At 50.9% G+C, this 16,859-nt stretch overlaps 1 protein-coding gene and 1 long non-coding RNA gene across 12 annotated transcripts in view; one reads left to right on the forward strand and one right to left on the reverse strand.

The window, feature by feature from the left end:
* Positions 1 to 6,662, reverse strand: part of Kdm2b (lysine demethylase 2B) — a 111,706-nt gene extending 105,044 nt beyond the window's left edge. For 4 of the 11 annotated variants that reach the window (XM_087198300.1, XM_004843847.4, XM_087198296.1 and 1 more), the window contains exons 1-4: positions 6,425 to 6,662; positions 4,460 to 4,604; positions 1,494 to 1,572; positions 417 to 463 (exon numbers count right to left, since the gene is read on the reverse strand). In XM_087198300.1, the coding sequence (XP_087054426.1) occupies positions 417 to 463; positions 1,494 to 1,572; positions 4,460 to 4,604; positions 6,425 to 6,541 (388 nt within the window). In that variant the 5' untranslated portion in view covers positions 6,542 to 6,662. Of the gene's footprint in view, positions 1 to 416; positions 464 to 1,493; positions 1,573 to 4,459; positions 4,605 to 5,268; positions 5,342 to 5,672; positions 6,173 to 6,424 lie in introns of those variants that run through there. The other 7 variants (XM_087198301.1, XM_087198299.1, XM_004843851.4 and 4 more) reach the window with 5 other exon arrangements.
* On the forward strand, positions 4,986 to 9,886 carry LOC106009288 (uncharacterized). The gene is made up of 3 exons (XR_001183371.3): positions 4,986 to 5,185; positions 6,658 to 6,891; positions 9,168 to 9,886. It is a non-coding gene; the product is annotated as an uncharacterized LOC106009288 (long non-coding RNA).
* Positions 9,887 to 16,859: the final 6,973 nt, after the last annotated feature.

Consider the following 16,859-nt stretch of genomic DNA (forward strand, 5'->3'; position numbering starts at 1 on the left):
GGACACTGAGCGGAGGCCCCGCCCTAGGCCTGTCCAGAACCCTGAGGAAGCAGTAGCCACAAAGTCTTTTAGGGGTCACAGAGCACCCAGTGTTTACCCAGCAACCTATAAACAAACAGTGGAGAGAGCTGAGATTGCGTTGCTGATGCCCAATGCTGGTGGCTACGCTCCAGGTCGGCCTCAAAAAACTGTAAGAGCGGGAGAATGCTCTGTTATGGCTTCCTAGGACTCTGCAATCTGCCCTGTCCTCCAGAAGGGATGGTTGCAGCTCACACCTGCTCCTGCCTCCTCCTACGGGCTCCTTCTTTTCAAGGACAGTAAAAAGTCTAAGTGGGCGGATGATGAAGACCTCTCCCCTTCCTGTCTCCGCTCCCTCTTTTGCCCTCTCTGAGCCACGCACAGAGCCAGCTACTTACCCACGAGGAGCTTGACGTCCCGAACTGTGAAATCAGGGTCAGGCATCCTGGAGAGAGAGAGAAGCACAGACACTGGTGAGGAGCCAGGAACAAAGAGCCAGACTCTACCCTGGGCCAGGGGGAAGCCATTTTTCCAAGAGAGTTCCTCACCCTGGACTGGGGAAGTTGAAAGGAGATAACACAGAAGGAGACCAGGAGCGCCTCAAGAAAGGGTCACCCCAGAACCATGGAGCCCCTTCCCCCACCCAAGAGGCAAAATGCCTGAATCTCAGCAGAGGACAGGACATCATCTCCAGCCTGCTTCTGCTGGTTAAGACTGAAGAGTTGAGTTCTGGGCCAAATGTCTCTTTTCCTTAGAGTGGGCAGCCTTTCTGCACCTGGTTCTGCCCCTAGAAAACACTCTCCACTCGGACTTGTATGGAGAGTGGAAGGGACTGCTTTCAGTTCCCAGAGGGAAAAGTCACACAACCTCCAGTTCCAGGGCTTTGCTAATGCTGCCTGCCCACAGTGACCAATGACCTTGGGGACACTGTCAATTAACAAAGACGCTGAAGGTTAAATTCCTATTCCTCATCTGGCAGCAGATGTTGGAGAGAGGCAGCCTGCAGTGACAATTCCCCTACCCCTACCTCCTCTGAGGGCAGAACCTGTTCTTCCAGCCCGCCTGGGTCTCTTCCCCACCTGTAGCTCCTGCAGATCCCCAGCACCTAAGTCTTCCACAAGGACCCACTTCCCACACTGCATATCCAGGTCCACAGCTCAGGTTCTGCCTCAGTTTCCTGATTTGAGGTTAGGGGAGGAGGAAGAGCTACACTTCTTAGCAGGAGATTGCTGCATGAACCCAGGGTACATTAGGGAAAAAGTCATCACTGTTTAAGCATCCTACATTCTCACTGCCCAAATTCCTGCAGAAGACACCCCTTTCTTCCTCGGGCCTGGAACCAGGAGATGCTACTGCCAGATCCTGGGAAAAGGTCCTCCACAGTGACCAGCAGAGGACAGAAGAAATCCATCCCCAAGATATAAACGTGTTAGGGAGGAAGACAGGGGAAGAAGCAATGAGTTCCAACAACTTACTTAATTCCTAGTCCGTCCTTTTCTCGAAATATCAGGGGTACCCTGAGAGCTTCTCTCTGTACGTACTCATAGTTGAAATCTGTTTGGATATTTGAATTAAAACAAGTTGGTTAAGTTATTCAGAAGCAAATGTACCACGATCTATTGGAAGAGAAATGACAGAGGAAGGGGCAGGGGTCTGCTGGACACAGACGCTGGCTCCACGGCCAAGAGATTCCAGAAAATGATGGGGCGCAAAGCCCACGAGAAGCCAGACCCACAGCTGGCTCCTCTGCCTACTCAGCCATTCTCTGAGTGTCCCACGGGTCCAAACTTGTCAATGAACAGGCCAAGGCCAGCCAGGATTGGGGAGGAGACTCGGAAAGAGGCCCAAGCTGAAAGAGCCCAGCTATTGCTGGGAGAGAATCAGGAACAGACAGACAAATGTGTCACAGGCTGAGCTCAGAGAGGAAAGGGACTACAAAACTGAAGGACACCACCTGGGAGGATCTGAAGCCCCAGAGAAGAGGCTGGGAGGAGGGCTCTCATTGTAGCTGAACATCAGTGAAAATCTTATTGTAATATCCTGCATGGAAAAGGGGAGGGGGGAAGCCGGTTTCCCTGGAAACTGTGTATTTGGTGCCAAAATAACTAGGGAACTGGGCACAGCTTTGTTGTCTTCAGAGTGAAATTCTGCTGGGGCATCACAGGATTTGCTGGGACTGGATAACCAAGAGGGATGCTCTCCAGGTGGACTTCGCAAAGGGGCACAAGAAGGCCCACAGGAAAGTCCACAGGGCAGATTTTCACCCGGGGTCATCCTGGTGCAGACTCTAGACCCTCCCTAAGGCCCTGGCGAATGAGGGAGGCTTGGACTAATTGCTTTCCTTGTCAGTTCCCCAACTGGAGATCTGACCCAGCCGCACCTCTGCATAGGGAGGTGAGAGGGACTGAGATCAGTCCTCCTGTGCCTCAAACCCTCAGGGAACCAGAGCAATCCTCGAGGGCGCAAGCCCTCCCTGGCTGGTCTGATGTCCCTTGGCCACTGAAGCCACTGCCCTGGGGAAATGGTTCCCCAGGGCAGCCTTGGGGGAGGAGGTGGTCCAGGCAACTGCCTCAGAAGAGAGAGAACAAAACCCAATGCCGGGAAAGCCCTGACCTCAGCGGCTCCCATCCCCAGGGGCTCGCAGTGAATGGGGATTCCTAAGGATTTAAAGGATGGGAAGTTTAAGAAGCTTCTATTTTGAATCCAGGCTAAGGGCTCCTTCTGTTTCTCAGCGCCTCCCTTGAGTTTTGGGGCCAGATCTGAATTAACTAGCAAAACCCTAAGGCCCTGTCCTTTGAAAGGAACCAGGACAGCAGCTCTATGGATGCCCATTAAAGCTGATGCCCTTGGAGCCCTCTCTGGTAACCTTCCCTACCTATACACCCAAAGCCCCCCACTCCCCCAACTCCAGCTTCAACTTCCTCAAATGAGCTTGGAAAAAAATTCTGAAATCCTGGGCTGAGGATTCCTGACAAATAATTAGGAAGTTTGCATAGTATTTTCTCATAGGCTCTGCCAAATGACTCAGTAAAGGGCGTGTGGGGGTGAAATCCAATTTATGTGTAGGAAATTTAAATGCAGCTGAGATTGGCACCCTGCTCTTGGACTGGGCAGGCTGGGAAAAAATGTCTTCTTCCCTCCTCCCTCTTTCCCCCAACCCACCAGAGCCCAGCGCCCTAGGAGGCAACTAGCACAAAAGAGAAACTTCAAAAATGCAAAGCCTGGACAGTGGCTTGGGGGCTAACCCATGGCCCCAGCCACTCAACCAGAACCTGGAGGAGGGAGGCCTTGCCCAGCTGTCAGCTCACCAAGAGGAAAGGGTTTTCCAAGGGGGATGGGGATGCAGGAGATGGAAACTGAGTAACTGAAACTCAAACATCTGAGGCGGGGGAAAAAAACCAACTCCCACACCCCAGGAGGCAAAGGAAGCCAGGATAGGCAAACGCATTTCCCAAAACTCCAAAAGGCATCTTCCGGGTTGGGTTCCAGGACCCAGGGCCAAGCTCAGCCCCAGCCTGAGGTCAGGGCTCTTGAGCCACAGACCTGAGCAGAAGCAACACCCCAACATCTAGAGGGCACCCCAGCCACTCTCAGGGTAGGAGGCCCAGAGGGAAACCCAGGTCCCGCAGGTGGCTCTCCAAAACTGCTCCACACTGGAAGAGCCACGGAGACCAAGGACCTGGGGCCTAGAAGAGACCTCGTTTCTCAAAGAGGTGCCCTAATTCCGGCCTTCAAACTGTCAGGGGACAGAATCTCAGTCGTAAGCCTAAGGGGAAGTCACCCCATAACCCCACTGCTTCAAACTGCCAGGGCTGCTGCCAAAGGGCTCAGACTTCCATGGGGTTCGGGCCAACAACACAGAGCAACCAGGTCCCTGCTCAACCTGGCAAAGTCCACGATCCCACAAGGCTCTCCAGATCCCAGGCCTGCAGGGGTATAGCCTCAACAATCCAACGCGTCCCCATCACCAGTTGGATGGAAGGGTTCAGGATGGCGGGGGCTTGGGAGACTTCAAGCCTGGGGGGGGGGGGCTCAGCCCGATATCCCAGGGGTATCCCAGTGGCGCCCCAGCAGCAATCCACCCAGACAGCTGCACTTCAGCCAACGCTGGGAGCCCGACGGCTGGGGAGGGGGAGGACGCGGCTTTCGCACCCTCCCTCGTCCGTCCCCAGGTCCCCCTGGGTCTGCAGCCCCCAGGCTTTGCCCATCCTGGGGCTGGTGATGGGTGCAGGCCGAGCCTAGGCCTGCGCCCGGCCCCCTTCCTGCCTGCCCTCCTCCCTCGCCACCCCACCCCACCCCCCCAGTGCTCGGCCTCGTTTCGTCACCGGATCCCCTGGAATGGGGGACGCGGGCGCGAAATACGAACCCAGCCACCGGCAGCTCGCTCCCCACGTGCGCGCGGCCCGCGGCGCGGAGGACGCCCGGGGAGGGGGCGCCTCACCTTTGCCCTCCATGGCGTGCACGAAGTCCCCCTGGTACAGCTGGCTGCGCAGCTTCTCCTCCAGGCTGAAGCCGCGGACGCTGACGATCTCTTCCACGTCCGACAAGTCCTCGTTCTCGTCGTATCTCTGGCGGTCAATCGGACGCTGCGGGGACCCAACCAGAGACCCCGGGACATTACTGAGGGGACTGGGGGTCCCTTGTAACCATGGCCCCAGCACGAACAGGTGCAGGAGCCGTGCGCCCCCCTGCACCCCACCACTGCAATCTGAGCAACTTTGCGCAAATGCCAAAGATGCTGAAAAGCAGGAAAAGAAGAGGGGCCCGCACCCCGAGGGTCCGGCTGCACCCTACACGAAGCACACCCCTCCTGCATCTTTGGAAGCCACGGCAGGAACATCTAGGGGCTCTCCCTTACCCCCTACCCCGGGATGTGAGGAGCTTTGCCCACCCAGATGGGAGCCTGGTTATGTAACCCGCGAAGGGGCTCCGGGCACGAGCCGGCGGGGCAGATGTAGGCCCCGGGAGGAGCCGCAGCGGCGCCGGGCTCGGCGCTCACAGCAGCCCCGCCGCCCGCGGCGGCAGAGCCGGGAAGCCGGAACCGGGGGCCGGCGGCATCGCTGAGGCTGGAGCCGCCCCCGAGCTACCGGAGAAGCTGGAAAGCTGAAATGGAAGGGCTGAGTCCCCAGCCGCCCCCGCCGACCGACCGCCAGTTCAAGAAGAGAAGGTGAGAGGAGGAGGTCTGGGGCTTGGGAGGGGGAGAGGCAGACGGCCCGCCACAAAGCTCCCATCGGAGACCCCAAAACGCACCAGCAGCTGCCTCATCTCCCCACGAGCGCGCGCGCACACTCACTTCCTAAGGAGACTCCCCCACCACTCCCCGAATCCCCCTGCCTCCCCCCTCCGCCGCCTGGCGCCCGGCCCCGCAGCCCCCGGAATCCGGGCGAACCCCGAGCCCGCTCAGCCCCCTCCACGCCTTTCCGCGCTACCACCTCCCCACTTAAGTGTCTGAGACTCTGAGCCTCACAAGAGACTGGAGGAGTAAGCTGCTTGCTTCCTTTTGCATGCAATTTATTATTTTTTTTCCGGTCCTCTCGCAAAATACAGGGAAAAAAAAAAAAAAAAGGAAAGAACAGGCAGCAAGAAACAACCAAAAAAATAAATAGATCTATCGTATACCAGATACAGATTGGGGGGGGGGGGGAGCTACACACCAATCTTCTTCCAGAGTCTTTCTCTGCCTCCATTTTTTTAGGAGAGTTCACCAATTAATTGTCAACACTCCTGCCCCCTGCATTTTGGCGGAGGGGAGGGAGGAGGGAAGACCAAAGAAAACAAACCAAAAAATAAATAAATAAAGCAAGCCAGAGCCGAGATCTACAAAGTTTTGCACCAACACTTAGGCAGATCCGTTTGCAAAGTCCTAGGAAACCATTTTCAGCAGTTGTGTGGGGGGGAGGCGTCGACGTCATAATCCCCGGAACGTAAACATTGTTGCCGATCCGCGCTCGGAGCCCGCAGCCGGGCTAATGGGGGGGCACTCGGCCCGGGCTGGGGGTCGGGGGGGCGGTGGCCCGAGGAGGTGTGGGGCGGGGAGGGAGTTCGGGAGGCTCCGGGCGCCGTTAGCGCCCTGGCATCGCTGTTTTGTTGTTGGGTCACGAGTGCTCCTCTGCACGCAGGCGCCGCCGCCGCCCGGGAGTTGTGTGCAGAGCTGACTTTTGGAGGGCTGAGTTGCAGGCAGCGGGCGCATCCCGGCGAGGGCCGGGCGGGAGGGAGGGAAGGAGGAGGGGGTGGGGAGGGAGGTGCAGATTTGCACTGCTGGCCTCAGCGGGAGGCGCGGAAATGCAAGCCGAGCTGGCTGGCGAGAAAGCCCCCGGGGCCTGGCACCCCCCCCCCAACGACCCCCACCTCAGTCCAAGCCCCTTTACTCAGGGCTCTTCTTTCTTCATCCACTCGACCCCATTACCTGCGCTGGCGACCCAAATACAAAGCATTTTGTATATAATCTTTTTTTTCTTTTCCACTCCATGGCTTTTGGGGGGAGGGGCGATCCTGTCCAGATCCCCGTTTGCGAACCTGCCATATGGAAGGGGCATTTGAGGGGCCCGGAAGCAAATTAGCGCAGCTCTATATCTGGATGGACTGCGTAACTTTAAAACTCCCAGGACTGAAAGATAATTGGAACACACGCACACACAGGTACAGGAAATACAGCCAGACCAAAGATTGTTCAGACCGCAGCTGACCGGAAGCCGTTGCCTTTTCATTCATTCATTCTGCTCGCCTCGGTGGAGTCCTTTGATAGGCAACGAGCCCTGAAACACAAGTTGGACTTGTAAAGGTTCGTCAGGAGGAAGAAATTGACGCTCAGGAAGGATATACCCACAGAATCGGACCCAGCGTCTCCCAGCGCAGCTCCCAAACAAGCCAAAGGTAAGCCCTGTCGGGTCTTTATAAAAGAAAATTGGTACAAAGGCATGAGGTTCTCCGGGAGGGGGCACGGAAACTTCGGGCGCACCTGATTTAACCCTGTGTGGCTTCTTAGCAGAGGTATGGGCACCCTTTCTGCGAATTTTGCATATCACTAGCTGCCCGACGCTCCCCTGCCCTCGGACCTAGGGCCTGTGACTACCCTAATTGATCCTGGAGTCCCATTATGTGCAACAGTCCGGTCCACTTCAGTTTTAAGAAAAGTTGATCCTGAACTTTCCTCTTTCCCAACTCTTATGCCACCCAAGGCCTGGTCTTGGAGGCAAAGCTCCTGATAAGATGACATGGCAAAAGGATGCATATAGCAGGCATGAGTACGGTTTTGTTTTTGCAGTACTGGGGATTGAACTCAGGAAACCAGGTCTACACCCCAGCTTCTTTCTTTCTTTTTTTTTTAGATTAGGATCTTGCCAAGTTGCCCTAGCTGGTCTCAAAAAATGTCTATTTTTTAGGGTGGTACTTGGAGATTGAATGCAAGCCCTTTGCACCTGAAAAACATCCCCAGCTTTTTTTTTTTTTTTTTTTGGTGGTACCAGGATCAAACTCTGGACCTTGCGCTTGTGAAGGTGGAACCACTGAACTAAATCCCCAGCCCCCCAGCTCTTTTTAAAACAGGGTCTCACTAAGTTGCCTGGGCTGGGGTTGAATTTTCGATCTTCCTCCCTCAGCTTCCCAGACTCCTGGCATTACCGCATCACCACACCTGGGGTATCCTCAAAGTTTTGATCCTACCTTAGCCTCCTAAGTAGCAGGGATTACAAGCATGCGCCACTGCACCAAATTTATCGTGGCATTTTACTTTGCTATTAACCCTGTGGGCTAGCTGGAGGGGATCATTTTACAGATTGGGAAACTGAGACCCAGAGAAGCCACAAATCTGTATGATTGGTCTGCCATGTCGTTTCCATGTCAATAAGCAACCAGACAGATGTGGGGAGGAAGTGGCTTCCCTGACCCAGATCAGATGTAAACCATATGTGTCACCCTGAGACAGCGTCACCTCCACTCACCTTAAAATTTCCTGTCATATCATCTGTACTCTTTTGCACCCGCCCCTGAAGGCGACTTTTTAAAGTTTGTTTTAATCCATGTTCACAGGCTGTAAAAATCTTAAGTAGGGATGAAGCTAGCAAACACAGAAACTTGTCTTGGAATAGAAGTCACCCACGTTGACCCTGCTGCAACCAGAGCAGCCCTTAGTGTGGGTGAGGGCTCTTCAGCCCTCTGTCAAGAACCCGGGACCATTTCATTTGCTTCTCTCTTGAGAAAGAGGGACCCTTTCAGAGAAACCGTCATGTTATTCCCCATTTTGCAAGCAAGGAAATCAGGACTCAAAGGGCAAAGCCACTCACCCCAGGTCGCACAGCTTTGGAAGTGGGGCTACTAAGGCTCCAGTTGGAGCCTGGCGTGACTACCTTTTCACATAATGAACTAAACTGCTCAGGGAGGGCTCCCAGGCTGCATGGTGATAAAAAGTAAGTAAAATAGAATAAAGCAAAACTAGTTAACAGGATGATTGGTCTTCATCTGCCTCTCCGCATGTAGCTTCGTGGTGTCCCCCAGAAGCTGGCATGAGGAAAAGGTCCACCAGCAGCCACCTTAGTGTAAAAACAGGTCCATATATCACTTCGATGGGGAGTTCCTGGCTGTCAGAGCAGGAAGGGCTTGACTAGTCACCTAATTTAATCCCCTCCCTTTACAAACCTCCGGGAAACTGCAAACCTGAGAAAAGAATGAGCCAGCCAGGGTTTGTTCCCCTTTGACTCCCCCAGAATGCCTAACCCTGCCTCCATCCTAAGTGGTCACTCAATAAATGTTGGGCTCTTGATGGATCACCTTCCCCAGCATATTTGCATTTTCTCTTTATCAGTAATTGGCAGATGAAAGGCTTTGTGCTCTGGTTGAAAGAATTCCAAGCATTTGGCTCAAAGTGGGGGAGGAGGTTATTTTGGGCCAAAGGGAGAAGCGCCCAGACCCTTGAGCTCCAGCTTGCCTGATTGTCCCTAGAGTTGAGAATAGGTAAAGGAGGGGCCAGAAGCTGAAAGTGCTTATCCAAAAGATGAATTTTTTTTTTTGGTAGGAAAATACCAAGCCAGTTGTAATGGGAAACAAAATAATAATGACTTCCTAGACTTTCCTGCTTGTCTTTGCAAAAGGCCCAATCAAATCCTGCCTGTGTAGCCCCATTCATTCATTTCATTTCTCTTCCCTCCTCAAAGGTTGACTGGGCAACTCTGCTCCCAAAGGCAGAGAAGAGAGAAGAAACAGCTCCACTCACAGCACTCTGGGCTAGGCCTGGAGATGGAACAAGGGCTGGACACCTCAGAACCAGAAACCAAAATGTGGGGTCTCTAAAGAAACCGAAGCTTTCTCCTAATTATAACAGCTCCTAACTTACCAAAACTTGCTTTTGAGCAGAGCCTCTCACGTTTGTTATCCCTGAATTCTTGCCAAAGCTCTATGAAGAAGAGGTTGTAATTCCCCACTTTATAAGCTTAGGCTCAAAGAGAGATCGAGTTACTTGATCAAATTTTACAGCTGTGAAATAACCGCCATAGGATTTGAACCCAGAACGTGTAGGAATCCAAAGCTCACAGAGGTTAAGCCTCCCTGCAGAGCTGTGCCATAGAGCATGATGGAGATAATGTGTATCTCCATCAATACAGGCACCTCTACCCACACCCCAGCTGTGGAGCACTTGAAATGTGGGTACTGGGATTAAGATCTTTGTTACTGTGCTGGGGACTGAACCCAGGGCCTCATACGTGCCAAGCATGCACTCTGCCATTGAACTATACCCCAGTGCAAATTTTTTTTTTTTTTTGGTAACCAGGGATCGAACTCGGGACCTTGCACTTGTGAGGCAGGCAGCGGAACCACTGAGCTAAATCCCTGGCCCTCCCCCAGTGCAAATTTTAATAAAAAATTAAACAGTGTACTCCCAAAGTGTTTTGCACTATTTGTCTTAAGGCTGTATATACCTCAAGGTCTGAATTGGCCTTGGGTCCCCATAATCCACTGCTCCAAAACATTTGTGGAATGAATGAAGGGTCCCTGTGGGAAGGGGCCATCTGGTACGGTGTGAATGCTTGCAGTGTTAGTCTAACCGACTGGCTCTGAGTGCCTGCCAGGACCCTGGCACTGGGAGGGAGCCCGGGGGTGCCAGCTGGATATGTGATTGGCCCACCTGCCCAGATCTCACAAATAAACTTCTCAAGGACAGATATAACGGGTATTGGGGCAGGAATCCTTCCGACAGACTCAAGCACCATGATGCAGTCAAACCAGAAAACAATCTTTAAAGTTGAGAAACTTAAGTCATGTATATGCCTGATGAAATCATACCGAATCATTACAAAGAGTAAGATAAGGCTGGGGGTGTAGCTTAGTGGTACAGCACTTGCCTAGCATCCATGAGACCCTGGCTTTAATCTGTAACACTGCAAAGAATAAGTAGCAGGTATCAGTATTTGCTGATGTGAAATCACTGTGTGATATCCTTAAATAAAATGATTTAAAATACTACATTGTGATGATCACTTGCATAAAGCAAGTGGTTGGGCCGGGGATTTAGCTCACCTGCCTCACAAGCGCAAGGTCCTGAGTTCGATCCCTGGTGCCAAAAAAATAAAAAAAATAAAGCAAGTGCTTGCCTGGCATCCATGAAGTCCTGGGTTCCCAGCCCCACAAAAAAAGAATTATGTTTCATTTATTTTTTATCAAATACTTCAGGCATAGGGAAAGGAAGACAAGGGTAGGGTGCTTAAATGTGCAGGCCCAGGGTTTAATCTTAGCACTGCCAAAAAATAAATTAATGAGGCACAGAAAGTAAATATAACAGAGTTGTGCATTAGCACCCTGCACTTTCTCCAAATCTTACAATTTGTCATATTTTGTGATTTAAAATATATTTTTAATTTGGAAGGGCCAACAGACATGCTATTTCTGGTAAAGTGGTTGTTCTCAAATACCTTTTTTTTTTCTTTTTTACCCCTGAGTGCCTTGTAGACTGAAATTTAAAAGTAAAGAAGAGGCAAATTCTTTGTATACATTGACCGTCAGGCCTTGGCTATTTGGGGAAGACTTGATTTTCTAGCTAAAATTTTGTATTTCATATTTCTCTTCCTGCCTGAGGACCGGAAAGAAATTTGGAAATAATAGATAAGTTAATTGAAGGGTTAACGCCAGGAAGAGAGTCATAAAAGTTCAAAGATTCTTCAAAAACTTGCATCTTTGGATTGACGGACAAGTGTGTTAGCCAATGGAAATAAAAGGCCAGGCATTACTTCATCATGCTCAATTGTCATTGGTTGACAAGTCCCTAGGGACAGACAAGAAGGCTGGCAGTTAACCCTTTTGCAGAGTACCATGCCCTTTGCATTTATTTTGAAAGCTGAAATAGGGACCGAAGAAAAGCCTAGAAATGCTAGAAATGTCCTGAATCCTTCAAGTGTCCCTCCTTTGGGTCTAACTCCATAAGATAGGATTTCACCTAACAAAGGAATACTCAGGGACAAATGTCCCGGAGAAAAGTTTTGAACTTTGAAAATCAGCTGACCTTTCAGAGTGGGAGGAGAGTAGTTTGATTCACTTTCTGCTGTCAGAACAGAGACCCATGTTGGAGAGGCTACCATTAATCTTGCGAAGTGATCGGTCACTGAGAGGATTGAATTGCATTTCCTGCCCAAAGATGTAGAGACTGATGACCTTTTCAGCAGCCCGCAGACCCCCAGCTCACAGCTGGAGAGGATGTGTCAGCATTTACTCTCCATCTCACCCTGCCCTTTGTTCAGAGCTCCAACCCTTTGTGTTCAGCCTGCTGCAGGAGTTTTTGTACTTGTTGATGCTGCTGATTTCTTTTAAACCACCCACATCTTGCAACTTCTGAGAAACAAACTTGTCTGGCAGAAGATCATATCTGGAGGTGCCCCAAAGAGGAAACCAGAATAGACAGGGAAATTTTGAGAGCCCACTGGGCCTGTTAGTTTTAACTGTTGTCCCCTCCTGGGCTCCCTGCATGCTGAAGGCTGAACTAGATGGAGCCAGAAGTTGAACAAAATGAATAATTATGCCCCAAGTTTCGATGGCCCCGTTACAGCAAAGCTTTTACTTGTGTTACCGCACACAGAAGTCATTGCTAAGGCAGAAGCATTTACGTGAAAAACATTCTGAATCCCCAGAGTATGGTGAGCTACCTGACCTCAGACAAAGCACTCGGAATCCATCTTAGTTTTTTTCATCTGTGAAATGGGCATCATAATGTGAACTGCATTAGAGTAATAAGGCAATTGGATGAGCTGATGTTCTATGGAAGTACTCAGTCAACATCTTCACTCAAATGAAGTTGATCTTCTTGGTTCTATAACCCTAAAAACTAGCTTCACCTTAGCAACTTCACTTTTTCCCAGAGATGGGTGAAACCATTCCAGGCCCTGTCTCCCTATCCTGAGTACGCTGCCTCCTGTACTGTTGGGAGATCTTTGACTGAACCGCTCTCGTTCCCGAGCTCCAGGCCTCAGCCCATGCTAACCCCTTCCCCAGTACCGCCCTGCCACGTGGCCTCCCTTCAACGCTGTCACTTTGGGGACCTGGCTAGGGGTCTCCTTCCTGCCCCCACCTAATGCCGAACGGTCCCCCAGGGCCCATCCAGATGCCCCCCTGCACACCCGAATCTAAGCCTGCACAGGTCCCTTATGTAAAATGGCACCGTGTTTGCATAGGACCTACTCACCTCTTCCCCTCCTCCTGTATTCTTTACATCCCCTCAATACCAGGGCAGTGGCAAACTCCTGTCATCACAGTGTGTCGTGGCTGGCAAGGATCGCAAGTTCTAGTCCCACCCGGGCAATTTACCAAGACCCTGTCCCAAAATAAAAAGGGGTGGATGTAGCTCACCTCTGCATGTGTTCCCCAGCGTGGGGGTGACATTCATTAGCACTTAATCATGAAGCCAGGGCAACTTTGGTTCATCCCCAGAGGAGCCTTTATGGGGAGCCTTCCTGTTCTCTCCAAAGCATCTCTTCCTGACAGAGTGCAGGGCTTTTCCATTGGTGTGAATAGATGTTCTGGGGTGTTCTGAATGAAGACAGTTGATGCCCCCCCAAAAAAGCATATCTGAAGGAGCCTCGTACAAATTGAGAGCCTATGAGTTTTTGCCATTTCTCCTTACCCTAAATTTTTTCTTGGAAGCTGGACATGGCAGTGCACACCTGTGATCTCAGCACTTGGAAAGCTGAAGCAGAAGCAAGAGGTTCGCTGTGTGAGGCCAGCCTGAGCTACATAGTGAGACCCTGTCTCAAAAAATAAATAAACAAACAAATGTGTAAATTTCTTGGGAATACCTCATGATTACAATAAAACACTGGTGTTAACTGTCTAACATCTGTCTGTCATTAAAAGGAAAAGTTCCTGACGACACAGACTTTGTCCGTCTTATCATTGTTTATCTTCACCTGACTCATAAAGCTACGCAAAAAATGCTGGTTAGCTGGACGCTTGTACTCTCAGCTACTCAGGAAGCTGAGCCAGGAGGATCACAAGTTCAAGGCCAGCCTGGGCAACTTCTTGAGACATTGTCTCAAAACTGTTTTTGGAAAAGGGCTAGAAGATGTAGCTCAGTGCTCCCAGGGTTCAATCCCCAACAAAGGGTAAGGGGAACTTGTTGAATGAATGAATTCCTTGTAACTCCAAAATATGTCTATTTTCAGCTCAATCAACTAAGTCTTATTGTGCATGTCTTTGAAGTGCATATAGTTTCCTAGAGGCCCTCATGAAGTGCTGAAGATGTGTAGATAATGTGCTTTTCAGAGGGGAGTGGTGCTGTATACCTGTCCACAGCCCAGACTCCCACAGTCCAGATGGCCACCACAGTCATTGGATCCCTGGACATCAGCTGAGCTGTAAGGCCACCTGCAGGCATAGGACCAGCTGCCATTACCCAAAGCTGAAGCTCTCAACACCTGTGCCCTGCATTCTCCTCCACCACCTGTGGGAGAGGCTTCCCCTGGACCCCCTTGGGTCTCCCTGGGTGGTGGCTGAGGGTCTGGAGACAGAGAATTGAAGGCTGCAGTGTTGAGCCAGCTGTTAGGATCTCAGCTTGTCCAAAGTCCCCAGAACATCCTGGGGCACCTTGGCCTCTGCTCCTGATCTCTGCAATCGATTTGTCAGCCTGATTCTGACACTGTCTGCCTAGGCACTGCCTGGGCACCGTGAATTCTGCGACCTCGGGACTCACATGAGTCACCTTACTTTCCTGCCAGATCTTAAGCTCTTGGAGGAAAGTTGGATGTTTATTTTCTGTCCACCTCAGTCCAAGGCACTTGGAAGGAGCACAGTGGCCAGACTGGTCCACAGTTGAGGTGAATGCCCTGGAGAAGCGAACTGACCTTCCTGGACCTCATTTGTACAATGGGAAAAACAACATTGTTAGGAGGGTAGAATTAGACCGTGGGAACCATAGTCGTCCTCCTCTCTGCTCTCCTTTTCTCAAAAGCAGTGACCACCATCCATCATTTATGTATTTTAGTTATTTTAATACTTTCTCTCCTCCCATTAGGAAGGATGTCAACATCACAAAGCACAGATTTTATTCTACTTTGTTCACCTCCATGACCCCGGCCCCAGATCAGAGCTTGGCACACTGTAGGTCTGCAGTAAATATTTGTTGAATAAAACGAAGGTTTGATAAGTGTCCAATAATAGTAGATAGAATTCGGTCTCGGGAATCTTAACTGAAACCAGTGTAACTGGGACAAAGGAATGTAGCACCATAGAAGTACAAAACACCTGTTATCCCAACATTTGAGAGGCTTAGGCAGGAGGATCACAAGTTCAAGGCCAGCCTGAATACATAGCAGGACCCTGTCTCAAAAACAGAAAAGTATGAGGAACTGTAGCTGAAAAGTCCTGTCTGTACCATTTCCCAGCTGTGTGGACTACGACTGACTTTTGCTTCCTCACCTGTAGAACAGAGGTAATAACAGAACCTCCCAGGTGGAGTGGGAGGCTGGAGGAGATGTAAATGGAAAGCACTCAGAAGAGTTTCCTGGCACCTAATAAGTGCTCAACAAACACCGGTTCGGCATTACACTTTACAGTACCGCTCAGACTACAGGAGACCTCTGAGTCAATTAAACAGTTGCTAAGCACTTAAAATATGTCATGGTCCCACAAGATCAATTAGCGTCTATTGACCCGAGTCTGGGAACTGGAGGGGAGAAACCACGTCTACGCTGTCATGATCTTGGACCTGGTGGATGTTAATTAATGTATAAAACAGCCGGGAAGATCACACACTGAATTCCAGTGTGGCTCAGAGAACAGCTCTGAGAGTAGTGTCAGCTTCCTCCTGGGCAGGACAGGATCTTGGTGTGCAGACTTGGCCCTGAGCTGGAACAAACCTGGTGGTCACTGGTTTGGGAACTCACAACTTAGTGGGAGACACAGGTGCTCTCATAGTTGCACAGATAAATGGAATCTTCCAGCTGATAAGCAGAATAAAGAGAATTTATGTTTTGAGGGAGAGGTTGGTTTTGGGTTTTTTTGTGGGTACCGGGGGTCAAACTCAGGACCTCGTGCTTTCAAGGCAGGCACATTGCCACTGAGCTACATCCCCGGCTGGAGGTTGTTTTTTTGAGACAGGGTCTCAATCTGTAGTTCAGGCTGGCCGTGAACTCTCAGCTATCCTCCTGCCTCAGCCCGAGTGCTGGGAAAACAGGTGTGTGCCACCACACCCTCCCCTTATTTATTTAGTAGCTCTGGGTATCAAGGCTGGGACCTCTGCATGGTACCAGGTGCAGTACCATGGAGCTACACCCCTAGCAGGAGAGGTACAGGACACATGATAGAGGGGTGCTGGCATGGTGTCAGTTGGAGAGGTAGTCAGAGAGACTGTTCCCAGGAAGTGATACAGAGCTGATCTCAAAGGGAGAGCAGGGCTGAGCTAAGCTGCATGTTGAGGAAGAGCAAACAGCAGATGCAGAGGCCTTGTGACTAGGGTGTGTGTGTGCTAAGGGAACCAAAAGAATGCTACTCTGACCCAAGTGGTGTGGAATGAGCATGGCGTCCAAGAGGAAAGAGACTGGAAAAATAGCGAGGCACTCTGGGATCTAGCCAGTCAATGTCCAGGAAAGCTGAAGGTGTGAGCAACCCTGGGTCTAGCAGTTACCCCGATGGAGAATTCTAAAAAAGTACACAAGTACCTGGGAACCATGGTTAAGGGTGCTGTCCGTAGAAGCCGAGCATAGTGGTGCCCACCTGGAATCTCAGCACCCAGGAGGCTGAGACAAGAGGATCACTGTGAGTTTAAGGCCAGCCTGGGCTATATAGCAAGACCTTATCTCAAAAAAACTAGAAATCAGACGTTGACCCTAGTAGCATTAGACGTCATCACAAAAACGTGAAAAAACTAGAAATATATGGTGACTATTTAAATTTTTAAAATTTACTCTAGTAGGGCCAGGGATTTAGCTCAGTGGCACCGTGCTTGCCTTGCAAGCACAAGGTCCTGAGTTTGATACCCGGTACCACAAACAAAACAAAACAAAAATGTACTACAGTACAAGACACCTTGCCCAATGTGAGGGCGATCTGGCTGCAACATCTATCACCCACTTGATCCCCAGAGTTGATTCGGCTGCTCTGGCTGACCAGGCGAGTCCCCTTCCTCCCTCACTGGTCCATGTTCATCCTTCCCAAAGCTGTGTGCTCAGTGGAAGAGGATGACCACCCCGAGAGGAGGAGGCGGACCATTTCCTTGGTCAAGGGTGCACGAGCAGCTGCCCTCTCCTGCTAGAATCTCCAAGCAAGCTCCCAAGACATCTTGCCACCTGTCCTGAAAACCCTCCCATTTCCTTCAGATGTTCTTATCCCATCCTTCTCACCACATTCCGAAGCAGTTCTGAAGTCCTCTT

The sequence above is a fragment of the Heterocephalus glaber genome, unplaced genomic scaffold (genome assembly GCF_053883595.1).
Source record: "Heterocephalus glaber isolate CG9 unplaced genomic scaffold, H.glaber_assembly_v1.0 deba00001687, whole genome shotgun sequence".
NCBI lineage: Eukaryota > Metazoa > Chordata > Mammalia > Rodentia > Bathyergidae > Heterocephalus > Heterocephalus glaber.